At 35.7% G+C, this 25,731-nt stretch overlaps 1 protein-coding gene across 2 annotated transcripts in view; it reads left to right on the top strand.

The window, feature by feature from the left end:
- Positions 1 to 25,731, top strand: part of EPHA3 (EPH receptor A3) — a 370,038-nt gene that overhangs the window by 94,733 nt on the left and 249,574 nt on the right. For both annotated transcript variants that reach the window (XM_060149389.1, XM_060149388.1), the window contains exon 3: positions 6,633 to 7,293. In XM_060149389.1, the coding sequence (XP_060005372.1) occupies positions 6,633 to 7,293 (661 nt within the window). The remainder of the gene's footprint in view (positions 1 to 6,632; positions 7,294 to 25,731) is intronic.

The raw sequence follows: 25,731 nt of genomic DNA, 5'->3' as shown, positions 1-25,731 counted from the left end.
CTATGTTGGGTGCATAAATATTTACAATTGTTATATCTTCTTCTTGGATCGATCCCTTGATCATTATGTAGTGTCCTTCTTTGTCTCTTGTAATAGTCCTTATTTTAAAGTCTATTTTGTCTGATATGAGAATTGCTACTCCAGCTTTCTTTTGGCTTCCATTTGCATGGAATATCTTTTTCCATCCCCTTACTTTCAGTCTGTATGTGTCTCTAGGTCTGAAGTGGGTCTCTTGTAGACAGCATATATAAGGGTCTTGTTTTTGTATCCATTCAGCTAATTTGTGTCTTTTGGTGGGGGCATTTAGTCCATTTACATTTAAGGTAATTATCGATATGTATGTTCCTATTCCCATTTTCTAAATTGTTTTGGGTTCGTTATTATAGGTCTTTTCCTTCTCTTGTGTTTCTTGCCTAGAGAAGATCCTTTAGCATTTGTTGTAAAGCTGGTTTGGTGGTGCTGAACTCTCTCAGCTTTTGCTTGTCTGTAAAGGTTTTAATTTCTCCATCAAATCTGAATGAGATCCTTGCTGGGTAGAGTAGTCTTGGCTGCATGTTTTTCTCCTTCATCACTTTCAGTATGTCCTGCCACTCCCTTCTGGCTTGTAGGGTTTCTGCTGAGAGATCAGCTGTTAACCTTATGGGGATTCCCTTATGTGTTATTTGTTGTTTTTCCCTTGCTGCTTTTAATATGCTTTCTTTGTATTTAATTTTTGAGAGTTTGATTAATATGTGTCTTGGCGTATTTCTCCTTGTATTTATCTTGTATGGGACTCTCTCTGCTTCCTGGACTTGATTAACTATTTCCTTTCCCATATTAGGGAAGTTTTCAACTATAATCTCTTCAAATATTTTCTCAGTCCCTTTCTTTTTCTCTTCTTCTTCTGGAACCCCTATAATTCGAATGTTGATGTGTTTAATGTTGTCCCAGAGGTCTCTGAGACTGTCCTCAGTTCTTTTCATTCTTTTTTCTTTATTCTGCTCTGCAGTAGTTATTTCCACTATTTTGTCTTCCAGGTCACTTATCCGTTCTTCTGCCTCAGTTATTCTGCTATTGATCCCATCTAGAGTACTTTTAATTTCATTTATTGTGTTGTTCATCGTTGCTTGTTTCATCTTTAGTTCTTCTAGGTCCTTGTTAACTGATTCTTGCATTTTGTCCAATCTATTGTCCATTCTATCTCCAAGATTTCGGATCAACCTTACTATCATTATTCTGAATTCTCTTTCAGGTAGACTGCCTATTTCCTCTTCATTTGTTAGGTCTGGTGCATTTTTATCTTGCTCCTTTATCTGCTGTGTGTTTTTCTGTCTTCTCATTTTGCTTATCTTACTGTGTTTGGGGTCTCCTTTTGCAGGCTGCAGGTTTGTAGTTCCTCCTGTTTTTGATGTCTGTCTCCAGTGGCTAAGGTTGGTTCAGTGGGTTGTGTAAGCTTCCTGGTGGAGGGGACTAGTGCCTGTGTTGTGGTGGATGAGGCTGGATCTTGTCTCTCTAGTGGGCAGGTTCACGTCTGGTGGTGTGTTTGGGGGTGTCTGTGGCCTTATTATGATTTTAGGCAGCCTCTCTGCTAATGGGTGGGGTTGTGTTCCTGTTTTGCTAGTTGTTTGGCATAGGTTTTCCAGCACTGTGGCTTGCTGGTCGTTGAGTGAAGCTGGGTGCTGGTGTTAAGATGGAGGTCTCTGGGAGATTTTCGCCGTTTGATATTATGTGGAGCTGGGAGGTCTCTTGTTGATCAGTGTCCTGAAGTTGGCTGTCCTACCTCAGAGGCAGAGCCCTGCCTCCTGGCTGGAGCACCAAAAGCTTTTCATCCACAGGCTCAGGATGAAAGGGAGAAAAAGTAGAGGGAATTAGTAGAAGTATGAGGAAAGAAAGAAGGAAAGGAGGGTAGGAAGGAAGGAAGAAAGAAAGAAAGAAGCAAAGAAGGAAAGAAGGCAAGAAGGAAAGAAAGGAGGGAGGGAGGGAGGAAGGAAGGAAGGAGGGAAAGAAGGAAAAAAGACAGAAAGAAAGAAGATACAGTAAAAATAAAATAAAGTATAATAAAGTTATTGAATTAAAAAATTCTTATTTAGAAAAAAAAAAGGGACGGAAAGAACCTTAGGACAAATGTTGGAAGCAAAGCTATACAGACAAAATCTTACACAGAAGCATACACATACACCCTCACTAAAAGAGGTAAATGGGGAAAAATCCTAAATCTTGCTGTCAGAGACCACCTCCTCAATTTGGGATGATTCGTTGTCTAAAGGAGGGAAGGAAGGACGGAAAGAAAGAAAGAAAGAACGAAGGTAAAGTATAATAAGGTTATTAAAATTAATTATTAAGAAAAAAAATTAAAAAAAAAAACATGGACGGATAGAACCCTAGGACAAATGGTGGAAGCAAGACTATACAGACAAGATCTCACACAGAAGCATACACATACACATTCACAAAAAGAGGAAAGGGGAAAAAATCATAGATCTTGCTCCTAAAGTCCACTTCCTTAATTTGGGATGATTGGTTGTCTATTCAGGTATTCCACAGATGCAGGGTACATCAAGTTGATTGTGGAGCTTTAATCCGCTGCTTCTGAGGCTGCTGGGAGAGATTTCCCTTTCTCTTCTTTGTTCTCACAGCTCCCAGGGCTAAGCTTTGGATTTGGCCCTGCCACTGCGTGTAGATCGCTGGAGGGCGTCTGTTTTTTGCTCAGACAGGATGGGGTTAAAAGAGCCGCTGATTGGGGCCTCTGGCGCACTCAGGCCGGCGGGACGGAGGGGCACAGAGTGCGGGGCGGGCCTGCGGTGGCAAAGGCCGGCGTGACTTTGCACCAGCCTGAGGCGCGCTGTGCGCTCTCCCGGGGAAGTTGTCCCTGGGTCCCGGGAACCCGGCAGTGGCGGGCTGCACAGGCTCCGCGGAAGAGGGGTGTGGAGAGTGACCTGTGCTCGCACACAGGCCCCTCGGTGGCGGCAGCAGCAGCCTTAACGTCTCCCGCCCGCCTCTGGGGTCCGCGCTTTTAGCCGCGGCTTGCGCCCGTCTCTGGATTCCGCGCTTTCAGCCGCGGCTCGCGCCCGTCTCTGGATTCCGCGCTTTCAGCCGCGGCTCGCGCCCGTCTCTGGATTCCGCGCTTTCAGCCGCGGCTCGCGCCCGTCTCTGGGGTCCGCGCTTTCAGCCGCGGCTCACGCCCGTCTCTGGGGTTCGCGCTTTTAGCCGCGGCTCGCGCCCGTCTCTGGAGTTCCTTTAAGCAGCGTTCTTAAACCCCTCTCCTCACGCCCCAGGAAACAAAGAGGGAAGGAAAAGTCTCCTGCCTCTTCTGCAGGTGCAGGCTTTTCCCCGGACTCCCTCTCGGCTAGCTGTGGTGCACTAACCCCTTCAGGCTATGTTCAAGCCGCCAACCCCAGTCCTCTCCCTGCGCTCCGGCCTCAGCTCGCAGCCCCGCCCGCCCCGGCGGGTGAGCAGACAAGCCTCTCGGGCTGGTGAGTGCCAGTTGGCACCGATCCTCTGTGCGGGAATCTCCCCGCTTTGCCCTCCGCACCCGTTGCTGTGCACTCCTCCGCAGCTTCGAAGCTCCCCCCTCCGCCTCCCGCAGTCTCCGCCCACGAAGGGGCTTCCTAGAGTGTGGAAACTTTTCCTCCTTCACAGCTCCCTCCCACTGGTGCAGGTGCCGTCCCTATTCTTTTGTCTCTGTTTTTTCTTTTGCCCTACCCAGGTACGTGGGGAGTTTCTTGCCTTTTGGGAGGTCTGAGGTCTTCTGCCAGCCTTCAGTAGGTGTTCTGTAGGAGTTGTTCCACGTGTAGATGTATTTCTGGTGTATCTGTGGGGAGGAAGGTGATCTCCGCGTCTTACTCTTCCGCCATCTTCCGCCTTCCCAGATTTTTTTTAAGGATTAGAAAAATGAAGAGATAGATGCCTTGTACCTCCCAATTCTATATGTCACCAATTCTTTGTTGCCCATTTTCATTGTCCACGTTGGCCTTGGGGTAATGACTATGACAGTATGTTATCTCTAATAATTTATGAACATATCCATTAGTTCTTGGAATAGGAAGATAGGGTAAATATGAGTATTCTTTAAATTTATAAAATGTAAGCATTACAACAGCAACTTTAATTAATGATTCCTGTTGTTGCATTGCTGTTGCAAAAATGCTCATTTAGGAATTTTATTTCCACTGTCTAGTCCTCAGCAAATGCTAGAGTCTGCTGTTTTTTGCAAGTGGTCTGAGATGGCAAGCCACCATCGCTTACAGGCAATATGGTCTTCATGACAAATTAATGAAGTGACAGTTGCTCTCTGCAACCTTTTCATGTGCAAAGCATGCTGGTGCTGTTTGCATTATCTTCTTGCAATTTGTACCTCTGCATTCAAGGACTTGTGATAGCTTGCCAATTATCGTTGAGAGGAAAATGTTAAATACAGTGAGATCTCCATAATTAAAATGATATTTTACATTGAATTATGAAAATCTTTACATAGTGTGATTTCTGTTTGATGTCTAGTAAAATGCTGTCCATAGCAGGAGAAACTTGCAAATGATTCATCAGTCGAAGTACAATCTCATATCTATTCTGATAAGGAAATCTTGAACTAAAAATTTTTAAATCAGTTGGTTAATTTTTAAATAATTATGTCCATGATTTAATGTTCTATAAAATGCCCACAGAAAACATTTATTCTCTGAAGATTTTGTTAGCTCTGTGCTTTACAATGCCATTGTAGAACCAATGTAATGGGAATAGAGAAGATACAACATAATACTAACTTTTTAACATCACAGTTTTTCAGAGCTCCAACTCAGTTCACTCTGTTTAATTTTTTCTGATATTAAAGTTATACATTAATTATGTTTTGAATGTGACTTTATTATTATAGGCACCTAAGTGTAAAATCCTCAGAACTGAGAATCTCATGTATACTTTTCTTCTTTAAAGCTCTCCGTATAATACATTTATAGAGTGGATGTTTGAAAATGATATATTGGTTATTATTAAAAATACAGTATGAGTATTTTCTTATATTAAGATATAGATATATCTTGTATGTTAGAGCTAGAGTTTTCTAAAATAATCAAAATTTGTTCCTTTGTTTGATCTTGGGCGTGACAATGAAGACTAGCCAATTTTGCTCCAGAAAATGAGTGCCTCTCATATTCCAGACCCTGAATGATCAAAGTTATTAAAATAAGTGCTGTTTAATTATTTGCTTTTGTTTTGCTCTTAGATTGGTAGGAGAGCTAAGGGGAATAAGGAGTTCTAAAACTGTGTTTCTCACACTGGTGGGGTCCACTAATTGCTTTTGATATTCAAACACCCTAATGTAAATAATTATTTTCTCCTCTAATGAGGTTCAAAGGCCAAATAAATGCCATATTTCTTTGCTTTTGGTTACCATCAATTTAAAAAAAATAACATTTTATCTCATTTTGTGACTAGAAGTTGTAGATTGACATTCCTATGTGTTTTTAATAAACAGAAAAGATGTTAATACACTTTAAATACCATTGATTTAGTTTAAAAGTATTTAAAACTTACTCCTTATGAAAATAAGTAACTCTCTTAATGGAGAAAAATTTAGGAACCCATTTCTAATGGGCTTCAGAAGGATTTCATTTATTTATTTATTTACAAAATTAAAATATATTCTCTAAGAACTTTATATTTATTATTTTCTTGAGTTATTCCTACATATATTAAAAGAAAAAAATAATTTTTATGCATCTCCCAAAAGGTGAAGTTGTGTGCTGCATATTATAGAGGATATGAAGAGGTCTAAAATCTAACAAATGCATATGAAACAAAATTAAACTAATCTAAGCATGTATCATGAATTAAATTTATAAAAAAGGTATTTAATAAATATTATATAAAGCAGAAAGTTTCTTAAGCATGGCAGGGTTATGGGAAACATCAAGGAGAAAAGAGCACAGACCAGTGCTCTCTTTTTTTTATAGCATAAAAAAAAGAAGATCCAATATTTCTTTTGAAAACAGTAAAAAATGTTCATTAAGCATGGCAGGGTTATGGGAAACATCAAGGAGAAAAGAGCACAGACCAGTGCTCTCTTTTTTTTATAGCATAAAAAAAAGAAGATCCAATATTTCTTTTGAAAAGAGTAAAAAATGTTCACATTGACAAGAACATAGTATGTGCATAAGTGGAACACATAATTCACTAATCTCAATTCAAACTTTTAGAAAAAATTAAATGTAGGTTGGGACCAGTTTTTGGAAAAACACAAATACCAAACTAAAGAGTGTGAAGTTATTGCATAGGTAATGGGGAGCCATAGAAGATTAGAACTCTAGTATGACATGGAAAAATATGTATTTTCCTGGTAGCAATATAGGCTAACCTGGGCATGGTATAAAGAAAGCGTAGACACAGGAGTAATAGAAACAGATGGTATGATAGTTGTAGAATCATAAGTAACACAGACAATGTGTTGCTAACTTAAAAACTTCTCAAAACCTGTCTAAGGATCGAAGACAGCACTGCTTCACTGTTCTAAAAAGTCTTGAAACTTTTTTAAGCAGTTTCTGCTCATTTATTTTGTATTTCTTGTGATTCCATTGACACCCTCATCTTATGTGCACTATTATTCATCACGCTTAACTCATTAATTCTGCCTCTCTTTTTTTCTTCTTTGATTCTTCAAGTGGGAAGAGATCAGCGGTGTTGATGAACATTACACACCCATCAGGACTTACCAGGTGTGCAATGTCATGGATCATAGTCAAAATAATTGGCTGAGGACAAACTGGGTCCCCAGGAACTCAGCTCAGAAGATCTACGTGGAGCTCAAGTTCACTCTCCGGGACTGCAATAGTATTCCATTGGTTTTGGGAACTTGCAAGGAGACTTTCAACCTATACTACATGGAGTCTGATGATGATCATGGGGTCAAATTCCGAGAACATCAGTTTACAAAGATTGACACCATTGCAGCTGATGAAAGTTTCACACAAATGGATCTTGGGGACCGTATTCTTAAACTCAACACCGAGGTTAGAGAAGTAGGTCCTGTCAACAAAAAGGGATTTTATTTGGCTTTTCAAGACGTTGGTGCTTGTGTTGCCTTAGTGTCTGTGAGAGTGTACTTCAAAAAGTGTCCGTTTACAGTGAAGAATCTGGCTATGTTTCCAGACACAGTACCCATGGATTCCCAATCCCTGGTGGAAGTTAGAGGTTCTTGTGTTAACAATTCTAAGGAAGAAGATCCTCCCAGGATGTACTGTAGTACAGAAGGTGAATGGCTTGTACCCATTGGCAAGTGCTCATGCAATGCTGGCTATGAAGAAAGAGGTTTTATGTGCCAAGGTAAGAGTCTTCTCTATTTTCCCTGCAGTGGTATTTCTTACCTGTGAATTTATGGTAGAGTAATTGAAAGAAATGAACCCAACCTGAACTCACTTGGCAGCAAAACATGCCTCAAACTGAACAGAGTCTATTTATAGACTAAATTTATCCATCCCACTTGATGTGATGATTCATAATTTGATGTAGAAATATTAGCATGTTTGATTATGTGGTGCTGGCCTACACCCCACTAGATGAACTGAAAGAAAAAAAGTCTCTGTCTCTTTTATGTAGAGGGAAGAAATATCATTGGCACTCAGCTAATCTGAGTCTAACAGAATTAGATCCTGCATTGACTATTTACATTTGTGCTCATCACTCTCATAGCAATAGGTAATTCATTGCTATAAAATATAGTATTTTCTTCAGTGACACCTGTGCTTAAAATACGGGTTTACTTACAAAGCATTAGTGTTTAATAAAAATTATTTTATTTAAAAATCCAGGTTTGGTCCTTCAGTGTTTAACGTATAGAGGAGTAATGTAAAAATTTTTAAATTTTGATTCATGATTTGGCCCTTTTGGCTGCTCAGGAGGATATATATATATGTGTATATATATATATACATATATATATACCACATCTTAGGTGGGAATGCATATTTGATCCTTTATATAGAATCAGAGAACCTGAACTGTGTTATCAAGTTGATTTTTATTAAAAATCTCTTTGCACTTGAAGTAAAATCAATTAAAGATAATCTTTTCCATAGAAGATTATATCAGATGATAAGTTCCACTTAATCCCCAAATTTGTTGTTTAGCATTAGGCAAGGTTTTGTGTTTAAGGACACAGTGAAATTATTATTAAATTTTTAAATGTATAAATACACAGGAGAACTTAAGTAACTAGTCCTTGAAATCTAGTCTGTGTTAATACCTTTGTTTGCTGTTAAACTCTGTCAAAAGAATTGAGTTTGATATTCTACTTGTGGCCATTCAGTAGGACTCAAGTTCATGTGGAAGAAATGAATCTACGTTATACATAAATTGACCTTTCTAAGAATCTGAACAGAATATAGCATTTTGCTTTTGACTATAGGTAGTTTATAGAATTTCTTTTTAATGACAGCAAATGGTACACTCTAGTCTGATATTTCTCTGTGTTATTTAGATCCTTGACAAGAGCCATCATGATACTCTTACTAAGTATGGCTTTGAAAATTTTAAAATTGGAACAACATACTAGCTACTACTTGCTTATGTATATTCATGAGTGGAGAGAAGTCTCAATAGCCTTTATATTCCACTTTGAATTACATTTTATCACTATGGTATTGTTTGTGATATATTTGTGTGATTTATTTTAAATAAAATAATAAAGGCCTAGATCAGGAAGATGAAAAATTGTCCATTCCCTCCAGTTTGGTTTCTACTGATGCAGTCTCTGATGTCCACACCAAGAAAGGAATAGTGTGTCCCTGTCTCAACAATATATATCAATATATGTTGAGCTATCTCATAAAATATTCCATTGAGCAAGAAACCTAAGCATTGTTTGGATGTTTGGGTTTTAAATAATTTTATATGATACTTTATATTTCATTCAAAGTTACAAGAAATAGAAAAATAAGTATCAGCAAGTAAATAGAATCATAAAAATGTTAATAAAAATAAATAAAACATACATATAATTAGCCTATATTACATGCTGTCTTGAGGACAAAATAACTAGTAGAAGAATTTAAAAAAAGAGTCACATTAAGTTGTTTTCAGAAAGTTCACAATAGATTCATAATTGCTTCTATTTTTAACCTCATTTTAATTTACTGAACCACTTCTTTAAAGTAACTATTATTCTACTCAGTGGTACCCTATGTTAAAATTACTCCTGGAGATAATATTTATGTCAAATTTTTACATCCTTGAGTCTTATAGTTTATTATATTGAAGGACATCAATAGCACCTCCTTGATATAGTGATGCTATATTATCACAGACTTTTTCAACATTTAAAAATACTGGTTGCAGAATAAGAGATACGTATGCGTAAATAGCATAGAATTTTTTATTCTAAGAAAAAATCTTGAAGATAAACCAATAAAAATAATTATAGTAGAATTAGAGATAGCACATGAAATGGGATATGATTGGGACTGACTTTTCAGTGATGTAACTTAAAGGTGCAGCTTGTTCTTATGGTTATATCTTGACATTTGCTGATGTTGCCAGGTGAATTTTGGCTTCCTCTCTTTTTGTAATAAGTAAAGAAAACCTTTGTGTACTCAGATTATTAGACGATGTGACAAGGTATTCTATTTCTTGCTGATTTACATGTAGTACCTAGTCTAAACCAACTTTATTTTAACAAATATTTCTTTTAATAGGTCAGTTTAGTGCATAGTCTACTATGTCTTAAAAATCCAATACTCAACCAATTAATTCTGGCCTGGTATCTGTAATAGAGTAAGCCATCGTGGCTTGAGGCTTGTAATTTTGCTGTTGTTGTCAGTGGTAGTGATGGTGTTTGTTATGCTTTCCTTTTTTAATTTTAAAAATTTAGTTGGTTTTTAATAAGCTTGTGGACTAGTCAGAATAGCTTATGACTCTCACAAGTCATTGTTTTATCAGCAGTACTTCAATTCAGGCACACAAAAGGAATGGTAATACTTAGAAAAGATACAGGTGAAAAAGATAACTAAATAGATTTCCTGTATTTCATGAGTTCATTTTTGTTTTGTTTTGTTTCGTTTTACAAAAGGATGGAACAATACCTTGACATACACATAGAGCCAGATTTTAAACACCTCAGGATAATTTTATAACACAATGATCAGCAACCATAGGCTTACAGTTACCTAAAGCAGAGGAAAACAAGACTCATTCACTTTGTTTCAACAAATATTCAAGGAGCATCTACTTCATTCTGAGAAGTATAGTAAGAATTCAGAGGTTTTTAAAAATATTCATTAAGCACTTATTGGATGCCAGACACTGTGCTGATTTGCTAAGTTATGTCCATGATTTATCTCATTTATCCTTCAAATTAACCTATAAGTACATCCTTATTATTATCTCCATTTTTAAAATGAGAAGAAAAGCTTTGATAGGTTAAATATCTTGCCTTAGGTCCCTTGGTGAGTGCTGAAGTTGCAATCTGAAACCAGGCAGTCTGATTCTAAAGGTTGCAGATGTAACCTCAACCCACACTTCTTCCCTGTGATTCAGTCCAGTGGTGGCAGAGACCAGGAAATCCCATAGGTACATAGATTCTACTGGAGTTAGAGTACTGTGTATTGAAGGATGAGTAGGACCATAGAGAATCAGCACAAAGTTAACCAAGAATCTGTCAATATAAAGTTCATCTGTTTCAGTTTATTTATGACATCTTTCTGTTTCTAGGTTTTTAAGAAAGAATTACTAGCCAAAATGTCATGGGAAGACTAAGCTTAGCCCAGGTGATGTCTAACAAAATTTGGATATGTGGATTGACAAACATCTTAGATATGCCAAAAAGTCTACCAAATTTAATTCAATATCTGTAACCATCTGTAAGTTCTATGTAATAATGTACCAGACACCAGAGAAACAGATGAATAAGTCAGCGTATCTCCCTTCTAAGAGCTCACAATCTAGTATGAAAGACAGATAAATAAATGAATAATTTTATTGCAAGACAGACCAATAAATCTTCTACCGGGTACAAACTGCCTTGGCAAGGTAGGGGAAGGAGAGATTAATTTTGAGTATTTCAAAATTAATAGTGGAAATTGTTTATTAATAACGAGAAGTCTCTGCATTGAGAGTTTTGGACTCATCACTATTGTGCTTAGCAACTTTTGGGGTAGGGAGAAAGGGCTAACTAACTTACCCAGCTTATGCATTCCAGAAGGTGCAGTTTATAATTTGTTTATTAAATCATTATCTCAAAAGTCTCATAATGTGTAGAAGTCCCATTAAAGTTTTGCGTTCTGAGCTTGTTCCATAGGGAGGCCTTATAAAGGATCTAAATTTCTTAAATAGGTCATTTTCTGAGTTTAGTAATGAAATATTCTGAATTATTTATTTCACTCTACATGGGTATTTGGGATAGTTAAAGTTCAGTGAACTAAATGATGAAAATGAGACAACCTCTGTTTGATAGGAAAAATATATTGTTAAAAATATTCTGTAGTCAAAAAACTCATCCATCAATTTCAGAACTATAAATAAAACCAAAGTTATCTTTATACAGGACCAGAATTTTAACCATGTCATTATACTTCTCTTGTATTTGATGCAAACTTTAACAACAGTCCAGTTTTCCTGAAATGAGAAAAAGTAGTAAAGTTGTGCTTTGACCATTTATTCAATTATTAAACATTTATTGAGCCTCTACTATGTGCCAAATTCTTCTGAGTGCACTAGAAAGAGAAGGATGAACATTATCACTGCTAAACTAATTTGGTTTATAATTCAAAAATGTGTGTGTGTGTGTGTGTGTGTGTGTATTTTAAAATGTTTTGGTCTCTGCCTCCAAAGGAACATATGTTTTTTTTTTGTTTTTTTTTTTTAGGAACATATGTTTTTAAGTGAATTATTAAACAGATCTAAGTCAATAGTTTAAACTTAAAAAGAAGTTATAAGTGTGTTGAGGGAGGAAGTATTTGTATGCGAGGAGATGAATGACGGGAAAATAAAATTTTCTGCAATAAGATGCTTTATGTTGCTGATCTTCTGTTTCTTTGCTAGAGAGGATGGGGAAAAGTAAGAGTAGAAGATGATGCATCTCTCTCTTTCAAGGACTGGTTAGAGAGAGGAAATAAGGGAATGGTGAAAGAAATATTAGTAACTAAAGCATCATTTAAGAATTGCATACCAAGTAAACTGGAAATACAGGAAAAAGCACCTACAGGAGGGTAGAGAGTATTTATTATAACGAATTTGGTAAGATAGAAATGCACATAAAAGTAACCACACAAACTTAAACTAAGAGGTAATATAAACATTAGTAAGGAAAGTAAGAAGTCATGCATCAACTTGGTTCTAGCAATTTCTCTAATATATAATTTTAAAATATGGCCTTTCTTTAAATAAGTTATCTCTCATGGCATCTCTTTTAAGTTACTGTGTGGGTGGCTTAAACCTTATTTGGGCCATATTCCTGAGATTTGGGCAAACTTGCTGAATGTTGAGAGTATGGTCAAATTACAGGTTGAGTTGTTATTATAGGATGTCAGTAAACCTCTTTTTAACCAGATTGAAATATTAAAATTATGAGACTTAATCATTTGCTTTCAGTCATTGACAATCAAGATTTACTTGGTTCATTTCACTTGAGAAATCCTTCTTACATCTCAGCATAACACTTTTCACTTTTTAAGATTGGAGGTGTGGGGAAATTTCACGTTAATACATAGGGAAATTTGTGTTATGTGTGTGTGTGTGTGTGTGTGTGTGTGTGTGTGTGTATATATATATATATATATATATAATCCTAGCTAATGAATTATATTATCTGTTTTAATTTAGTTTGGAGAGAAGAAATGAGAATGCTAATGGCTTTTTATATAGTCAATTAATTACATTTCAGGCAGATACCAGGCAGTTACTATAAATATTCCTTCCTCCTACAAACTTTGTTTAGCTTAATGTACCAAATACCTTATTAATGTCACTGAAGAATCTGTTGCCCTGTGTTTTATCTGTGTGTGTTCATTGTGGAATGCTAACTTTATTCCTTGTTCTTGTACATTAGCAACTGAATAGAAAAGTGTGTTTGATGTGACATATGAAGACATCTAGATTTCTTGATGGTTATCTGTAATTATGTTTTTTTCACCTACCAACTCTTACTCTTTACCCATGGCTCTGTCTGTTCAGAAAGTCTTTTAAAGAAGCAGTCAAGGGCTTCCCTGGTGGCGCAGTGGTTGAGAGTCCGCCTGCCGATGCAGGGGACACGGGTTCGTGCCCTGGTCCGGGAAGATCCCACATGCCGCGGAGCGGCTGGGCCCGTGAGCCATGGCCGCTGAGCCTGCGCGTCCGGAGCCTGTGCTCCGCAACGGGAGAGGCCACAACAGTGAGAGGCCCGTGTACCGCAAAAAAAAAAAAAAAAAAAAAAAAAAAAAAAGAAGTAGTCAAGCCTACAATAACAATGATTTAAAGATTCTGCTTGCTCTGACAGAGGAGCTAAAGAAAATTGAAAACCTTAGATGTTTCTTAGCACCTACTTAGTCTTTGCGCATCTTCTAGAAGTACGAGGTGTTCATATGTTTTAATGAATTCAGAAGCATTTCTTTACAGTTGTTTTCAGGCTGGAAGTTTCTTGAGGGGAGGAACTACATCATGTCTTTTTAAAGGACATTGTGCCTACAACCTAGCAGAGTATAATTGATGAAGTTTTCAATTTGATACATACTAGATTAATAATTATTGGGAGATTTCTATGCCAACTATGCATTCTTGGAATGTAAGTTCTGGAGAGAACATACCTCGCATTATATATCTTGGAATCCACTAGGTTCTTAAGAATATCTTGCACATAAAGATGTATATCTTATCTAATTTTAAATGAATGCATTTGACTGTTAGGTCACATACAGTTGCAACACACTAAGACTGGAATCATCTGAACTACCATTATAGTAATAAATAGATTATGAAAAGTAATAACAATACGTTATATAGTAGCCAAGAGAATACTTTTTCTCTTTTGTGAATTTATGATGAATATTATTTTTCTGGCTTTCAAAAATCAATTTCCACTAGTTTCATACCTATAATAAAGCAAGGATCTAACTACTTATGAAGATGCTAAAATAACTTTATCCCTTAATTTTACACACTTAGTACTTAAGGCATTTATTCATCCTGTAATGACTGCACTGAGATTATCAGGCTTCTTACCTTGATCTGTAAAAATTTTATTCATGTTCCCTGAATTTAAAATGACAGCACTCCATTCCCACTTTGCCTTTAACTGTTGCATCCCATGACTTTTCAGACCAAAGAATTTATTTGAATAAAAATTATGTCAGTAAGTAAAAATGTAAATAACTTTCAAATAAAACAGATACGTTCTGACAGCTTTATAATAGCTATAAAACCTTTAATTAATTCAAGTTTTTACGTTTCTCACCAATTTATATAATAACTTGTGGTAGTATTAACATGATTCAGAAAACTTCCTCAATTTTGTCCTCAACCTTCAGTTTGCATCTAATTGTTCATTTAGCCAAAGGCTCTTGTCACTGACAAGTGCTTGGCTCGAGAGTCCCAGAAATGCTGTGTGGATAAACAATTTGAGCCCCAGTTTCCTTATCCACAAAAGGGGAGCAACAATATCTACCCCTTAGAATTGCCAGCGAATGTATACATAGCCCATTGCAGAGTATCTAGCACTGGGTAATAGTATTTGAACAACATCATTATTGTCATACATTGGTATCATTGGATTGTATAACCTTCCTTGCTCTCTTGTTTAAATCTGTGTTAAAACACTTACATATGACAGACACCAATTGAACAGTCTCTCTTCTAACTTAAACATTAGAACTTAGAGGTACCTTGAGGGAGAGCAACTGTCTTTAATGAATTTACGTATATTCATTATTCATTAATTGGTTGTCCACCTTCTTCCAAACAGGAGTTCTCTTTTCTGAGGGGACATCATTTTTAGTTCCATTAAACCTCTAGTCTGTTCAATCATAGGTGATATTTCCTCTATTTGTTGCTGTTGTTAGCTTTCATTTTCCATCCTTTTTTTTTTAACATCTTTATTGGAGTATAATTGCTTTACAATGCTGTATTAGTTTCTGCTTAATAACAAAGTGAATCAGCTATATGTATACATATATCCCCATATCTCCTCCCTCTTGCATCTCCCTCCCACCCTCCCTATCCCACACCTCTAGGTGGTCACAAAGCACCGAGCTGACCTCCCTGTGCTATACGGCTGCTTCCCACTAGCTATCAGTTTTACATTTGGTAGTATATATATGTACCTGCCACTTTCTCGCAGCTTACCCTTCCCCCTCCCCGTGTCCTCAAGTCCATTCTCTAGTAGGTCTGCATCTTTATTCCCATCCTGCTCCTAGGTTCTTCATGACCTTTTTCTTTTTTCTTTCTTTTTTTTTTTAGATTCCATATATGTGTGTTAGGATACAGTATTTGTTTTTCTCTTTCTGACTTACTTCACTCTGTATGACAGACTCTAGGTCCATCCAACTCACTACAAATAACACCATTTTGTTTATTTTTATGGCTGAGTAATGTTCCATTGTATATATGTGCCACATCTTCCTTATCCATTCATCTGTCAATGGACACTTAGGTTGTTTCCATCTCCTGGCTCTTATAAATAGAGCTGCAATGAACATTGTGGAACATGTCTCTTTCTGAATTATGGTTTTCTCAGGGTATATGCCCAGTAGTGGGATTGCTGGGTCATATGGTAGTTCTATTTTTAGTTTCTTAAGGAACCTCCATACTATTCCGCATAGTGGCTGGATCAATTTACATTCCCACCAACAGTGCAAGAGGGTTCCCTTTTCTCCACAGCCTCTCCAGCATTTGTTTGTAGATTATTTAATGATGGCCATTCTGAGTGGTGTGAGGTGATATCTCATTGTAGTTTTGATTTGCATTTCTCTAATGATTAATAATGTTGAGCATTCTTTCATGTATCTGTTGGTAATCTGTATATCTTCTTTGGAGAAATGTCTATTTAGGTCTTCTGCCCATTTTTGGATTGGGCTGTTTGCTTTTTTGATATTGAGCTGCATGAGCTGCTTGTAAATTTTGGCAATTAATCCTTTGTCAGTTGCCTCATTTGCAAATATTTTCTTGCATTCTGAGGGTTGTCGTTTTCTCTTGTTTATGGTTTCCTTTGCTGTGCAAAAGCTTTTAAGTTTCATTAAGTCCCAGTTGTTTATTTTTGTTTTTATTTCCCTTTCTCTAGGAGGTGGGTCAAAAAGGATCTTGCTGTGATTTATGTCATAGAGTGTTCTGCCTGTCTTTTCCTCTGAGAGTTTGATAGTGTCTGGCCTTCCATTTAGGTCTTTAATCCATTTTGAGTTTATTTTTGAGTATGGTGTTAGGGAGTGTTCTAATGTCATTATTTTACCTGTAGCTGTCCAATGTTCCCAGCACCACTTACTGAAGAGGCTCTCTTTTCTCCATTGTATATTCTTGCCTCCTTTATCAAAAATAAGGTGACCATATGTGCGTGGGTTTATCTCTGGGCTTTCTATCCTGTTCCATTGATTTACATTTCTGTTTTTGTGCCGGTACCATACTGTCTTGATTACTGTAACTTTGTAGTATAGACTGAAGTCAGGGAGCCTGATTCCTCCAGCTCCCTTTTCCTTTCTCAAGAATGCTTTGGCTATCCGGGGTCTTTTGTATTTCCATACAAATTGTGAAATTTTTTGTTCTACTTCTGTGAAAAATGCCAGTGGTAGTTTGATAGGGATTGCATTAAATCTATAGATTGCTTTGGGTAGTAGAGTCATTTTCACAATGTTGATTCTTCTGATCCAAGAACATGGTATATCTCTCCATCTGTTTGTATCATCTTTAATTTCTTTCACCAGTGTCTTATAGTTTTCTGCATACAGGTCTTTTGTCTCCTTAGGTAGGTTCATTCCTAGGTATTTTATTCTTTTTGTTGCAATGGTAAATGGGAGTGTTTCCTTAATTTCTCTTCAGATTTTTCATCATTAGTGTATAGAAATAAAAGAGATTTCTGTGCATTAATTTTGTATTCTGCTACTTTACCAAATTCATTGATTAGCTCTAGTAGTTTCCTGGTAGCATCTTTAGGATTCTCTATGTATAGTATCATGCCATCTGCAAACAGTGACAGCTTTACTTCTTCTTTTCTGATTTGGATTCTTTTTATTTCTTTTTCTTCTCTGATTGCTGTGGCTATAACTTCCAAAGCAATGTTGAATAATAGCAGTTGAGAGTGGGCAAACTTGTGTTATTCCTGATCTTAGTGGAAATAGTTTCAGTTTTTCACCATTGAGGATGATGTTGGCTGTGGGTTTGTCATATATTGCCTTTATTATGTTAAGTTCCCTCTATGCCTACTTTCTGGAGGGTTTTTATCATAAATGGTGTTGAATTTTGTCAAAAACTTTTTCTGCATCTATTGAGATGATCGTATGGTTTTTCTCCTTCAATTTGTTAATATGGTGTATCACATTAATTGATTTGTGTATATTGAAGAATCCTTTCATTCCTGGGATAAACCCCACTTGATCACGGTGTATTATCCTTTTACTGTGCTGTTGGATTCTGTTTGCTTTTATTTTGTTGAGGATTTTTGCATCTGTGTTCATCAGTGATATTGACCTGTAGCTTTCTTTCTTTGTGACATCTTTGTCTGGTTTTGGTTTCAGGCTGATGGTGGCCTTGTAGAATGAGTTTGGGAGTGTTCCTTCCTCTGCTATATTTTGGAAGAGTTTGAGAAGGATAGGTGTTAGCTCTTCTCTAAATGTTTGATAGAATTTGCCTGTGAAGCCCTGTGGTACCGGGCTTTTGTTTGTTGGAAGATTTTTAATCACAGTTTTAATTTCAGTGCTTATGATTGGTCTGTTTATATTTTCTGTTTCTTCCTGATTCAGTCTCAGAAGCTTGTGCTTTTCTAAGAATGTGTCCATTTCTTCCAGGTTGTCCATTTTATTGGCATATAGTTTTTTGTAGTACTCTCTCATGATCCTTTGTATTTCTGCAGTGTCAGTTGTTTCTTCTCCTTTTTCCCTTCTAATTCTATTGATTTGAGTCTTCTCCTTTTTCTTCTTAATGAGTCTGACTAATGGTTTATCAATTTTGTTTATCTTCTCAAAGAACCAGCTTTTAGTTTTATTGATCTTTGCTATTGTTTCCTTCATTTATTTTTCATTTATTTCTGATCTGATCTTTATGAGTTCTTTCCTTCTGCTAACTTTGGGGTTTTTTTGTTCTTCTTTCTCTAATTGCTTTAGGTGTAAGCATTTTTCTTCTTCTAAAGATTAGTAACCCTTGATTTTTCCCATCTGGTATTTGACTCAGTCTCTTATTTTCTCTAACACAGGTCTTTTCCACCGATTTTTCAAAAGTGGCCTTGAATTTACACATAGACATTTTTATATTGTATACCCAGAAAGACTTTCAGATTTTAACTGATTTAAAAACATATAATTTAGGAAACAAGCAAACAATGACAATAGTAAAATAAAATTGCTACATTTCCAAAATGTTAAACCTAGAATTTTTGCCTACTGTTTTATGCCCTAACATTTTTTGTATATAAGACTAGATAGTTGATGAGGATATAATAATAAATAATGTTCTTTCCTTGAAGAAATCATGGGAATCAAAAATAAGTAATCAAGTAAGTAAAAATATTTGTCAAACCAATTTACTTGACTCTATATAGAAAAAAAAACTATATCTATTTGATTTACTTTAGGTATTTACTATGTTCACTTGAGAATCACCCAAATAGTAAAAAAAAAAAAAAATAGCAGTGGAGGAAACAGTATAAATTGTATGAAGTAAGTGCCAAATGTGCTTACATGAATTACTATGTGATATTAATGGAAACTTTCAAATTATGTCAACATGCTATGTAAACAGTAATTAACTAAAAACTTTCAAATATGAGAAAGAGAGGAAAAGTAAGGGAGTGTATTTGATTTGTGACTTAAGTATTGTAGTTCACCTTTCGTCTGTATAAAAACAAACAGTATAAATTTAAACTGTGGATTTGCAGGTTTAAGATACTAGAAAGAAATGTGGAATCTTTGTTCTGTATATACTACAAATCAGATTATTTTGAGCAGTCACAGACAATTTAATTGCAAACATACTTAGGAAAGATATAACTGCTGTTAAATTTACAGAGTAGAACAGAATGATATCTAACTATTTAAATACCTCATAATGAATAAGAACAAGTTAAATAATCAGCAATGAACCAACATAAAAGACCTTAAAAATCACAGGCAGTTTTATAGATGTTAACATTCTCACACAAGATTATAACTAAGTAAGAATTGCAGTGTTTTAGTAAAATATCGTTTATTTTACCTTATATAGATTATCTTTAGTTATACAATATCAATTACATTGTTCAAAGAGGAATAAATTGTAAGACATTTCTTCTTTCATTAAGTGTTTTACTACTCTTTATCCTAACCTGGATATATCAGTATTAAGGTATTTTCCTGAGGTTCTAACCAATCATCTCTTATCAAATAGCTATAGGGTATTTGCTTTTAGGATATAAAGTTCCGTTCTTTTTTTCTTTTATTTTTAACTCTGATAAGGTCTGTGAACTTTCATATACTTCGTCTGGTCCTGTGTTTCAAAGCTGCACATAATAATTTAGGTAACACTGATATGCCAAATGTATAGTCTTTGGGGAACACAAATAATTTGCTCATTGTGCAGTTTGTTTGAGAGTCTGTCTGTGACAAGTATGGATTAAGGTTCCCAGGAGCGTGTTCACTATGAGAGTCTAAGACATGGAAAAACTAATGTCAGTTGCAGAAAGTAAAATAGCTCTGATTTTCCTTGAAATATGTTGTTTCTGTCACTGCATTTTCAGCCTCATTTTCAAAGGAGGATCAGAATATTGCTCTGATAACACTTACAAAATATCTATTAAATGTAGACTCATATGAAAAGTGATGAGAATTTTCCAAGAAAAAGCCATACCTGTGAAAGGTGGAATATTGGTTGTTTTGGATATATAACATTTATATTTACTTTGCCATCTTAATGAATATCACCTTGTCAAATAACTCGTGGATCTGCTATAGTAATTTAACATTAAACCTAGTTGGACCTTGCAGGAAGTGTTAAAATTTCATTTCTTTAACTTAGTTTACTTTGGGGTTTATATAGAAAGCCTTCCTTGGTTCTGATTTGCTGTATGCCATTATGTAAAAAAAATTTTTAAAGCTAAGGTATTATATAATCTATGGCTTTTGTAAAGAATATTCATCTTCAATTTTTCAAACTTACGCTTTTTCTTTCTAGACGTTTAGATATTATCAAAACATATATTTTAAAATTTGAGGAATGCAGTGTAATTTTTTTTCAGAATACATGGAGCGATTCTAAAAAGATTATTGATATTTCATTAACTTTTCCAATTTGTTTTATTGTTTTTAGTCAACCCCTCCTAGAAGAAAGAGAATCAAACCCTATGCAAAATAAACGAACTAGATCTTTTTCTCCCTCTTGAGATACACAGATTTTGTGAAATTCATTGGTAATAGTTTCACAAAGATTGTTTTGCTAATACAGATTCATTGAACACTTTCCATCTTCTTTTCTGTGATTTATCCCCCCATTTCTGTCTGTGTTTGGGTAGTTTTGACAATCCCTTATTAGTTCCAGAGTAGAACTTACAAGAGCTAATAAGGGTTTACATTACAGCTCTGACAGCTGGCACTAAACTTTAATAGAGAGCAATTGTAGAGAGAAGTATGAGTTCTGATAGTATTTGATGAAAATCTCCCCAATCAGAGCCGTTTGGAAAGAATCATATGACTAGAAAGACTGCATGTATACTCTGCTATTGTAGCTTCTCATCTTCCAGGATGCGGGAAAACAATCCTATCGGCAGATAACTCTAAAATCACTTATGGACACCTTTTTTAGAGAACAGAATCTGTGATAATAATAGAACTATACTAGAATAAAACTTTGGTCATGTTTTCATCTACCGCTGTTCCTGTAGTCCTCTAAGATGCATAACTGTTGATAGTCTTTTAGAAACACAATCACGATGTGGACATCTTATCACATGTTTGCTCTGTGAGAGGAGACCAGGAATCCCAAGGGAGAGTCAAGATCATGAAACTCATAATCATCATATGATCAGTTACAGATTTTTTGTATTATTTTTAAAAAATAAGAAGTAAGAATGGCTTCTAATAGCAAAGGACCCTGAATGTAAAATATTCCTGAACTCTGTTCAGTGGTCAGTTACAAAGCCACAAAAGGTTAAAAGCGGATGCTCTAATTGAGAACAGCTGCTACTTTTTGACATGAAGACTCACTTTCAACAAGAAAAGAGAAAGCATATGCTATGGAATGGGAGAATACCATTCCTGAATGAATGCATAAAGAACACATAAAGGTTTGTGAAACCCAGAAACAAACCTGTGTATGTAAATGGTTGGAAAGAAATAGTTTTGTTTCTCTGGTAGTTATTAGGGAAGAAAATCTGTATTTCAGAAATTTGCGTCCATTTTCTGTCTGTGTCATGCTTCTGTATTGAAAATATATGAAATATTTCAATCTAATTTAGCACATATAAAGGTTCTCTGACATACAGAATTTATTAATGTGATGAATTGGGAAGAAAGAGAATACAGTTCTTGCTCCCAAGTATCTTGGATTCTAAAGGATATATGAACTGAATTTATGTTAAAAGGAAGCAAGGCAATATTTATAAGGAAATAAAAGTGGAATAAGCATAAAAGACGAATATCGTTTAAGGACCCATCGAAATGTGTTACAAAGATGTAATAAATGGAGAGATTTCAATCTTTATGGAGTTAGATATTCCATCATTTATTCATTTTTGTCAACAAAAATTTAATGAGTGCCTACTATACCAAGTACTCACTCTAAGTGTGGCACTGAACCAAACATAAAAACGTCCCTGCCCTCAAGGAATTTAGATTTTATTGGAAATATAAAGAAATCAAATGCTAATACAGATTCTTTCAGTGTACCACTCATAGAATTTTAAAGCCTAGACTAATATTCTCAACCCAGGCAATTTTGCCTCCAAGGGACATTTGTCAATGTCTGAAGACATTTTTGGTTGTCACAGCTGGGGGAGTAGATTGCTATTGGCATCCAGTGCTTAGAGGCCATAGATATTGCTAAATATCCTATAATGCACAGGACAGCCTCTACAACAAAGAATTATCAAGGCAAATCATGTTAAGTTTGAGAAAACCTGGTCTAGAATAAACCCTCCTTTTACAGAGCTATAAATTAAGGTTAAAAGGTCAAATTATACACTAGCAGATCCTAAATTGGAACCCAAGCTGAAGCATCTCACTCACGATTTTACCTCAGGACTCATCCTTTCTGGGATTTATTTAGAAATTTATATAACTTTTGGAGGCATGTGAAGTCCTACTAACCACTTAGCTAATTGGAAAGTGACACTTACGCAAAGAAAAACAAAATGTAGATTCTTTATCTGGGAGAAAGAATAAAGATTTCAGGAATATTCACATGAAGGTGGATATTTAAAAACAAGAAATGAATGTTACTTGCACAGAGCTGGAAAAAGTGACTGACAGTCAGTGGCTAAGATTTGGTAGTACAAGAACTTAGAATGTGAACAGAGTAATGAAAGAAATACCAAGGAGAAAACCTTTGGAGACTGAGCGAATTTTCTCATGCAAAGGGTTCAGACAGCTGCTACAAAGTTAGTTCCCTTTTAGGATACTCTGACATGCTGACATGAAATCAAATCTGACATTTGACTCCCTTTAGTCTGCAATGTGATACTAATGCAAAGTTGACAGGTAAATGTGGTTATGTTACAGGACGTATTGTATTAATAGCCTTTGTATGAAAAGTTCCTATGGTTCTAGTTCTATGACTGTCCCTTCTTTGAAAATTAGAGGAGCACCTCCACATCAGCTGTTTCTTTTAATAACAGCCATTTCTGTCCTCTGACATGTAACTGAGGCTGGCACTTCCTTTAATTCTCCCAACGGCCCATGAAGAAGCCACTATCATGTACCCATTTCCCATGAGAGGAAACTAGAGGCTTAGAGAAATTGCACAATTGTCCAAGGTCACACACAATTAGTAAGTGTGAAACTGGACCTTGAGTGCAGAGCACTTGTATGTGACTAGCGTTCCCTCTGCCTCCCTAGTATAGAGAACCTGGGGAAGTGAGGAATCTGAAGCCCACCAGCCTGTGTTTTCAGAAATAGCCTGTGCAGCTCAGGCTGTAGTTACTGCAAAAATGCTTTTGAGGATGTTATTCAATACCTTTCATTATGTCCTCTCTCTGAGACCCCCTCACATTTACTTCTGGCTCCAGTGCCAGAAGTGCTTGTGTTCCTTGGGCTACTGGCTTGTTTTCACTTTTGGAAATTGATTCATGTCACGGTCATGGCATCTTGTTTGCATTCCCTATAAAAGAACACAGAATTATGTTTCTTCCTATATCCTGCAAACAGCTACACCCTCTCAACATGTCTTTTTGATGCTAAACTCACAATTTTATTTTTTCCCTTTATATTCCCTTTGTGCGCTATTATTCACCTTTTAAAAAGTATTTTATAGTAATCGATTCCATCTTGAATTGTGGGTATCCTGTCTCAAGTATAAGTCATAAATACATTTGAATTGCCATTTATTGATTGCCTAGTGTGTACCCAGTGATTAACATACCATTTAATCTTCAACTTAAGCCTTACAAGGTAAATATTATTAGCCACATTTTACCAGGGAAGGGCTAAGAGAATTTACTAATTTGCCCTGTGTCACAATGCCATGATGTAAATTTAGTCACAATGCCATGATGTAAATTTAGGTCTGTCTAATTCTGAAACCCAATCCTTTTTCTAATATAGTAAGCTAATATCTTTCTTTTGATGATATTTTGCACGGCTTCATAATGTGAAAATTTGCAAGTTCTCGCTGCTAAAGGAGTGGCTGGAGAATTTAGTTATTGGAATTAAGAAAAAAAGATTGACAATAGTTATTTAAAGAGGAAAGAACTTCGTATTCATTAACATAATACTTTCCTCTCTTTTCAGTATTGACCTGGGTAAGATTATAACACAAAAATGTTTTAAAAGGATATTTGTGGCCTTTATTTTCCAGGCATGTGGAACTGAGTCAAGCCTCTAATTACCTCTGCTTCTAGTTCCATTGCCCCTGCTGTTGCTGAGGACATGATTGATGGGAGATGATGGCGAGTGTGGAACCAGGGCTCACAAAACACCCGCTATGTGCCCAATGTGTATGCTTGCACAATATGCTTCATTATTAGCTTGACAGAGCTCCAAGTGGCAGATTGGGAATGAATTTTGGAGATGGCTGACATATATGCTACACATACTGGGTTTTTTTCAAAGCTCATAAACACTGATATATTAAAAAATATACACATATATGCATGTGTACACATAAGTATATATGTATATAGACATATATAACATGTATATGTATATTATATTCATATATGTATGCATGTGTAGATGCATACATATATGCAGATTGTATGTTTACATACATATATACGTTAGCATTATATACTTAGCTTATATAATTATTATAATATGTGTACTTATAAATGTACTTAAACATATTTATTTCTAAAAAAATTAAGATGAGTGAAGTATAAAATATCAAAATGAACTTCAGCTGGTGTTGGGCTGCTGCTTATATTCTTATGTTTCTTTACATTGCTTTTAGAATGAGACAGTATACAAAATAAGTTAATAAATATAATATGAATAATTTCCAAAATTTGGAGAGATAGCACATAGTCATAAATCTTTACACGTTTTTAGGTAAATAAATGTAGTTTAGAATGCACACGCTTCCTGAATTACTAATCAGGTTGTTTTACATGAGGATCATGTATAAAACTAATTTTTCTTTGAAAAGATTCTTGGTGTTATACATTATAAATTTTGTGTCGCTATTAGAAATTTCCTAAACTTTTAAGCTTTCCAGAACATGAAGGCTTACAAAAAGCAACTATTTTATTCATATAAAGAAACACTTTTAAATGTTGATGTTCAAGAAAAGAAGTAATTCCCTAGGGGTTTTACTGTTTATAGTTGTTATATTTTAGTGACAAGATATACACTGCTTTATATCCAAATCTGTGTAATGATGATGGGTGAGATAATGGTGTTCTATTAGTGCTTCAGTGCAGAGCTACTGGGAAAAAGAAAGCTGAAAGTAAAAGCAGACAATATCCTTCATAAGGTTGATGGTTGCTCTTATTAGTGATGAAAAGGAAATGAGAAATGTGTTGGCTTGCTTTTTAGTAAGCAGAGTAGGTAAAGCAGATGAACGTTTGAAAGCTCATTGAGCTGCCATAAAGAAATTTAAACATTGTTCATTTTGGCCAGTAGCCAAGCTCATGCTGTAAACTCCAGACAAGGGTCAGCATTGCAGAGGAATTGTCAGCTCGATTTGTAGATGGTTTCTGTACATTCTTAGCCCAGTAATAAACCTGAGGTTTACCCAGCAGGGTTGGTAGGATTGCATTTGTTTTACATGACTTGATATACATCTAGATTTATCACAAGAGATCCAATACGATTCCTTAGCTACGATAACGTCACTCGATTTTATTTATTTAGACCTGTTTTTAATCACTTTATTATAATATCTAATATCTACAAATAAGTTTGGTTTCTGCATGTCTTGACCTAGAATATTTTTTAAGAGTCAGAGTTAGAAGAGAACTGTAAAATATAGCAC

Source organism: Lagenorhynchus albirostris, chromosome 5, assembly GCF_949774975.1.
Source record: "Lagenorhynchus albirostris chromosome 5, mLagAlb1.1, whole genome shotgun sequence".
NCBI classification, from domain to species: domain Eukaryota; kingdom Metazoa; phylum Chordata; class Mammalia; order Artiodactyla; family Delphinidae; genus Lagenorhynchus; species Lagenorhynchus albirostris.
This window is presented reverse-complemented; position numbering and strand designations above follow the sequence as displayed.